The sequence below is a fragment of the Orussus abietinus genome, unplaced genomic scaffold (genome assembly GCF_000612105.2).
Source record: "Orussus abietinus isolate OABI.00-Male unplaced genomic scaffold, Oabi_2.0 scaffold730, whole genome shotgun sequence".
Taxonomy (NCBI): Eukaryota; Metazoa; Arthropoda; class Insecta; order Hymenoptera; family Orussidae; genus Orussus; species Orussus abietinus.
Window position 1 is genome coordinate 1 of NW_019394954.1, and position 7,447 is coordinate 7,447.

Sequence of the window (7,447 nt, forward strand, 5' to 3'; positions counted from 1 at the left end):
AAATCGAACTGATTTTGAAAGAAAATTGGCCTGATGGGTTCACTGGCTGTGACTATTGTATTTAAATTATAGGAAATTTCTGCTTTTTCCTGTGCTAAGTATGCGTTACCAACAATTCCGTCGCACCAGAGCACGGTTTTTCCTAATACATAAAAAGCTGCTTTGGAGTGTTTTAGAGTGAGGATTCTTGTTCCTAACGCAGTGGTCGTGTTTCCGGTAATTCCTCGATATTTTTCCTCAGATGTTACAGGGGCTGAGCTGCTAAGTGCCTCTAGATGTACGAGATTTACGGAGGAACCGCTATCGATGACGCAGGTTCCTTGGCCATTTTTTAATTCGGGGGCTCGTATGGTGATCACAGGCGACGGTGCCTTTCTGACCAAGCAGTCGGGTTCTGGGGGTTCTGGTTCGCGAAGGTCACGTTTCGAGGGTCGCGACTCGGGTACGCGCTCGCCTCGTTGAGGACTTGGCGAGCACCCTCGGAGTTTAAATTTCGGTACGAATTTGATGATGGAGCGCCGCTGGGTTCTCTCGGTGTCCTTCTAAGGGGGGCGCCGGGTGATGGCGACCGGGACCGCGAGGGTGCGTAGGGGTCGTAGAGTCTTGGATCGGGATATGGTGATTTTGATCGTGCCGTTCTAGGTGGAGGTTCAGGAGTTCGGTTTCTGTATTGTGGATTAGGTTGCGGGGATTCATTATTTCGGAGATTGTAGGAGTTTCGATATCGCGGATTAGGACTAGGATCTCGATTATAATTATCTCGGTGAGAGGGTTCGGGTGACTTGGGTTTTGGGAACCTTCCGCTTAATAATTTTGCTAAAGCATTCAGCAGGTCATCGTCCGAACGGCAAGGTGGAGGTGTCGGGATGCGAGGCCTGTGCTCGGAAGTGCTAACTAAGGAGTGCATTGCCTCGGCCCGTGGACTGATGCTTCTACTAGGCCTTTCGTAGCGTCTTTCCGGATATCTATCGTATTGTCTAGGTTGTTGAGGATATGTCACGTGAGGGGGAGGTCTGTCGTATTGGTTAGGGTCGTAATGGTAGTTCCTATGGGGACTTCTATGCCGGTGGTAGTCGGGAGAATTATACCTGTCCCTGGGTTCCCATATGACCGGGCTGTCATCTCGGATTTTTTCGTATTGTAAAACCTGGTTAAATGCATCGTCAAGGGTTTTAGGATTTTTGGCGTAGACATAGGCCTTCATTTTACTTGGCAAACCTAGGATGAAATTGTCGAGAAGGGCTTGATTGACTCCCTCGCTCGTAGATTGACCCTGTGGGCTATCTCTGATGGCGGATTTTATTCTCCTGGCTAATTGGCTGACTCTATCTATGTAATGACGTACGGTTTCACCTGGGAAAATTCATAATTGTTTGGCCTCTCCCATTAGCAAAATGAGATCTTTACTAGGAGCGAATCTCTTTTTCGGGTGCCTGATTAATTCTTTGACGTTTCCAAAAGCTTTATCTTCAATACTAGTACGCGCGGGGCCTGTCATACGCGTCAAAACTGCCGTTAGATATAAGTTTTCATCTTCCGGGTTAATTAATGTTAAACCGTTTTCCACGCGTTGTGCGAAGGTGGAGAGTGGGGGGTCGTCGCCATTGAATTCCGGAACATCGCGAATTGCTCCTTGTATGCAACGTATACGTGAGGATTTCTCCGTCATTTGCATGTGGTCCTGAGTCAGGTTAAGCAAGTCGGTGAGGTTTCGGTCGGTAGTCATTGTGCCGAAATATGAGACTTAAGTTTTAGGATAGGGTTTTCCTTTTTGACGTAGATCTGTTCGTAAGGAGATGGGAAGTTGTGAGAATTTTAACTTAGTCCGAAATATCTATGGTCCCGATATCAAGATCGGAATGATTCGGGAGAATTCGCGCTGCGACGGATTCCACTAACGCGTCGATTTCTCGGATCGCCTCGGTTAGGTCAGCTGTTAACGGTTGGACTTCTAATAAGGGAATTTCGATTGAAGATTCTCTGAAAGTGGATGGAAGGGATATTTGTTTAGTCGGGGGAATATCTACCAGAATTTCTGTATGAACAGATAGCTGTTTAAGACGTTGGAGGGCGATTGCTTTATTAAGGGTTTTGAAGGATTTAGAAGGGATATCCAATACGGTTTCGATTTTCTGTTTCTTATTAACTTGGTAATCTCGTTGCTTTCTTCCTGCTCGTTTAGGCATTTATTTGTTGAGAAAAGAGGGATGGGAACGAAGATTTTTGGCGGTAGATTTCCTTGTGCTCACCTGGTTTATAAGGTGATAAGGATTCCACACAAGCCGCAATCTTTCCTTAGCTCAGTGGTTATTATTCCACCAGAGAGATAAGGTACGCGAGTCGTTCAACCTTAACTCGGTCGGTAACGTAGTTACCGGGAGAAGGTCGGTTCGACTTAAGCAACCTGAGTCTTTTCCGGTGTCGTTCAACCACTGCCCTTTATCGTTCCGTTTGGGTCTGACTGGTAACAAGTTACCATGGGAAGGTCGGTTCGACTCCTTATTAGGCGAAGGGTTGTTTTTGGAAGGACAGAGATTCTACGTTCAATTTTGCTTTCCGAGAATGAAGGTGCAAATTCTAAAATATTTTGAAATAGTGATAATTATAGTTACTTTAGAGGTTTTTCCGAAAGGGATGGTGGGAGGTACTGTGTCTAATTACAACGGGTCCCACCAGTCCGAAAGGGCGTGGGTTCGAATCCCACCGCTGTCACCAGTTTTGTTACGGGGCGGCCGAGCGGATGCGAGGCCGGGGTAATTCGGATGGAGATTACCCAAATCTTGCGCGTAACGTTTATTTTGCGTTTGTGAGGAGATTGATCCGAGCGGCTAGATCAATTCTTCTGGTGGGATCTAGGAGAGTGAGGAATAAAAAGGGGGTGCGAACGAATGGCTATGTGGCGATAAGAGTTATATTTATTCGTACGCGAGGTCTGAACTACAGTCAGCTGTGAGGAGCACAGGAGGCGCCTTGACCTAATTTCTCTGGATTAGTATACTTCCGCGTCGCGTCGGATAGCGCGCTTTAGTGGCGGCAGGTTACTGGACGCCGGAGTGCTGACGCGGGAATTCTTGATATTTTAATGGTGGTCTGCGCGTGATTCTATCTCGCGATGCTGAGATTCGAGCTCAGCTGTTAAAAGAAAATTGATGGGTTCTTAATCTATCCGGTTTAACCGGAGCAAGGCATGGAAATCGCGATAATGGTTAGTATTCGGTTTTGGTCGGAGATGTAGGGTTAATAAGTAAACTAGAATGAAAATGAGGATGAATCGAGCTTGCGAAGAATCCTCTACCTGACTTGTTCAGCGGCCGTAATCGGTGACAGTCTCTTTTGATCGACCCGGTCGGATGACAATGCGTGAACACCTTCGTCCCGTGGCGTGCCCTAGGGTTGGAGGTCTCCTAGAAGCCTCCCGCCCAACGGAAGTCGCAGTGCCGCCGTCTAGTCCTGACTCGGTGGCTGGATCGCTGGCGTACCGGATGGCACTACTGCAGCTCGCAGGATAGTAGTCCTTGGCAGGGAGTCCAATGGTCTCGGTCTCTGACTCGCTAGGAACGGAGTACCGGGGCCAGGAGCTCCACTCGAAGTTTCGATGACGACTGACGTTGACTTATCACAAATTGACTAAAAGACTGACTAGCCCCGACTTCTGATCGGACTGCTGGTTTTATTAGCAGGATATTCCAATTGGTGGGGGTTTCTTAGGGCGCAGGTGAGGGTGGACTTCGGAGTCGTGCTGATGCGTTGCGGAGTCATCAGGTTGTTTGCCCCGGGTCGGTCGGTGACTTTTGGAGTCGTTTGGCCGGTGAACTTGTTGAATTCTTTCGCAAGAGTTTCGCGTTTCTGTACTCGGATTTCCATGGCTGACTCCGGTTATTGAAAAAAAAATGGATTCTTCCCTATTCTAGGGTACGGAAGATACCTACGTAACACTTAATATATCGCGGAAAAATCGCACGCCAAGTTCGAGCCGCAGAGCAATATGTCGATTCAGGACCACGGGTTAGAACCACGTGTAGATGGTCGCAATAAATTGACCATGAAACTCAGCAAAACCAACGCCCCTCCCTGAGAGACATATTGCTCCCTTCCTCAACTAACGAGAGCGCAAAAATTTAATTCGAAAAACAAGCACACACTTCGCAGTTGAGTTTCGAACCAGACGGATTTCGAACCACGGATCTGGCATTCCAGAGGTGCGCACGGGCTCGCGGGGGCCGAAGTCACGCGCCGTCGGAAGATCTCCGGGCGCGAAACCCCGCGTCAGCACTAGATTCGATGTCCTGGAGGCGCTACCGAGCTCCAGGAATTTGAGGACGCTGTAAAAGATGGGCCCCACCTAGGAGGGCCTTTTGCCCCTACTCCTTGTCCAGGAGGCCGCGGAAAATCTGGAGCTCGGTCGGGAGCGCACTCCGTTTTAAAAATTTTAACGATACACATATCCGAGGAAAAAAGGAGGGAACCCCAGCAAGCCTTCTTAAGAGCCCGCAGAGTTCAGAAAAAGGTCCAAGTCCGACTGTGCAAACGAAAGTTCCGCACAAGGAAAAAGGGGGAACCCAGCGGGTCAGATATCAACCCACGCAGATTTCTGACGCACCGACATTCAAGGTGAGAATTTAGCCTATTTCCATGCCAACCTTGTGCTAAGTACCTCTTTTTGGCCCTTTTCGTTTTGATATTAGATTCTCGAGCAGAGACATTCCCTTTTCCCCCGGGGTCGAGTTGTCGCGCATCGGAAGTGAAATCGTGTTTATCGGAAGATGCCGTCCCCCTTGATCGAGATTCGGAAAAGTGATTAGTGATCGGAAATTTTGAATTACTGTTCGAGACATTATCGGACGGCGGTTGAAGTGCGCGAATTATCTTGACATCCTTTCGGTTATCGGTGATATCCATGTTTAGATAAAGTTCTATTTTCCCGAAGGAGTAATTTCTACTTGGTTGATCAAGGGGACCTTAATTGCCGTTAGTCCCATTTAATTTCAATCTCCAGTTAATCCGAATCGGGTGAGTCGCGGAGAACCGTAGTGCGCAGCCGCGACTCGTTTTGTCTCATGGACCCGACGGACTCGTTTAAAGTACACATCCTAGAGGCGACTCTGCTCGTGCGCCGAGTAAACGTAAACCCCGGAATACTGTTGTCTCACGAGCGCGCACTGGCTAAAACCACGGCGAAGTACCCGCTCACGCGTGTAGAGGTGAAGGTCATGTCGATGCACGCCGGTTTGCACGGCGAGACACTGGACAACGCGATTCTCGGCCAATTGCCGAAACGAATCATTCTCGGTTTCGTGGGTAACAGAGCCTTCAATGGCGATCGCAAACTCAATCCTTTCAATTTTGCGCACTACAACATCAATTATCTGTCTCTGTGTGGACGGTATTCAAGTACCGTCGAAACCTCTATAGCCGGATTTCACCAAGAATCGTTTATACGTGGACGCGTACCACACGCTGTTTTCTGGTACCGGCAGGCATTTTCTCGATCAAGGTAATTGCATCGATCGGGAAAAATATCCCGATGGCTATTGCCTCTTTGCCTTTGATCTGACACCCGGTCTCTCGGCCAATGAGAACTCCCATTGGAATCTCATCAGGCACGGCAGCGTAAGAATCGAGGTGCGATTCGAGAACGCTCTGTCATCGACGGTAAATTGCATCATTTATGCTGAGTACGAGAATGTTCTGGAGATAGACGTATCGCGCCACTTTCTGGTATATTTCAACGGCTAAGCAGAGTGAGAGAGAGAGGTGGGGAAGACGGCGCATTTTTTCATAAAGCCTACGCGGACATCGCAGTGGGTGGTCGCGCTCAGTCTCTCGAGCGACTTTGTTAACCATGGATCTAGTAATCCACATCCAAGGTTTCCTCGGCATCGAGGAACTCTTCATCCCGAAGGAGGTAGCCGTGGTCGCTGTGCACAGCGATTTTGTCGCTCATTGGATCGTCGCACCGCCCTACCCCTTCAACGATCTACCGCCTCGCTCTCGCTCGCAGAACAATTGGCTGAGCAGGCATCATCATGGAATAGAGTGGTTCGACGGTGATGTATCGGCCAAAAAACTGTACGAAAATCTGCAAGCCGTCACCCACCATACCGGCCAAATATTCGCGCGTGGGTGCGAGAAGGCTAATCTCCTGCGCAACATCATGAACCGGGAGATCGTCAATCTGGAGGAGTCGGAGGAGTGCCCCTCATTCAAAAATCTTCCTCAAGTCGGCGATCAATGCGTATACCACGGTGTGCGCAAAGCAAACAAACATTTTTCGTGTTCGCTAAATAACGCGAAGCGTATACGCGAGTGGTTGGTTCGCCAGAGGGATCCTCAGCAAACGAACTGTCATCCGAATTGCGCCGTTTACAGCACCACCTCCTCCAACACGATGTCGGCGGATACCGTCCACCTCCAGGAGCACGAGCGGAAAACTACCGAGCTAGATAGCGAAGGGGTGGACGAGCCAGACGGCGACGGTGTCTGCGCCACTTCGTGAGCAACGAGGGCTCATTATTATTATTGTTATTAAATTGAACGGAGGTAGGAGTACGAACTTCATTCGGGAACTATCTGTCCGGCGGTCAACAGCGCTCAAACGAAAAAAAAACGATTCCGCTGCGTACGCCCCATCCATGAACAGCGTGGAGATTCGCGAGGCACTGAATGGACTACCCTCCAGGACTATCGGCGTGTATCCGGCCGACGAGATACCGAAGGTGTGGACCAACCGCCATCTCTCGTGGTCAACACCGATGATCACACGAAACGCGGAACCCACTGAATCGCCATGCACGTCGGCAGAGATGGGCGAGGATACTACTTCGACAGCTACGGACTGCCGCCTATCGTACCCCAACACTTGGAAAGACTACGAAGAAATTCCCGATATTTCGATTTTAACAATAAGTTGCTTCAGAGTGAGACTTCCGACGTTTGCGGACAATTCTGCGTGGTATTTCTGCATCTTATGTCTAGCGGTTGTAGCCTACATCGCTTTCAGCGTTTATTCACGCGGGATACTGTAAATAACGATCAGATAGCTCGCGAATATTATGCCGCGTACGTAGCTAGTCGAAAGGAGCGAAATAACGGTTATGTTAATTGCGTTAGCCATCATCAATGTAGTCAGGGCTGCTGTTCTAAACGCAAACGATGGCAGTAAGTAAATAAATGTATTCCCGAAGTACCTCCGTTTATTCTGAATAAAATTGAAAAATGTATGTATAGTCATAATCTGCTGTTATTTATTAAAAAAAAAAAAAAAAGGAATCCAACCTCTGTGGTTCCCCAATGCATTTCTCAGCTGCGCCAGAACGTCCGCTAGCTTATCCTCGCGCATAGAACGTGCCGTCAACGCGATTTTTTTTGTTTGGCTTTGCGCGCGTCACTGATGAAATTCAACCGAAACCGTGAGTATCGGTTAATCGCCGCTGCATCGAAACATCCG

At 48.8% G+C, this 7,447-nt stretch overlaps 1 protein-coding gene across 1 annotated transcript; it reads right to left on the bottom strand.

The window, feature by feature from the left end:
• Positions 1-355: 355 nt before the first annotated feature.
• LOC105702206 (serine/arginine repetitive matrix protein 1-like) lies at positions 356-1,726 on the bottom strand. The gene is made up of 2 exons (XM_012429583.1): positions 1,651-1,726; positions 356-1,353 (listed from the first exon to the last, which is right to left on the bottom strand). The coding sequence occupies exons 1-2, from the start codon at positions 1,724-1,726 to the stop codon at positions 356-358; spliced, it is 1,074 nt and encodes a 357-aa protein (XP_012285006.1).
• Between the last annotated feature and the right edge of the window lie 5,721 nt (positions 1,727-7,447).

What these genes read in the sequence shown, in the direction of transcription:
- LOC105702206 (XM_012429583.1), bottom strand. Translation starts at nt 1,726, where the DNA reads ATGACTACCGACCGAAACCTCACCGACTTGCTTAACCTGACTCAGGAC. An exon ending in AATGACGGAGAAATCCTCAC is followed by an intron (nt 1,354 to 1,650) that starts GTATACGTTGCA and finishes GAATTTTCCCAG; the next exon opens with GTGAAACCGTACGTCATTAC.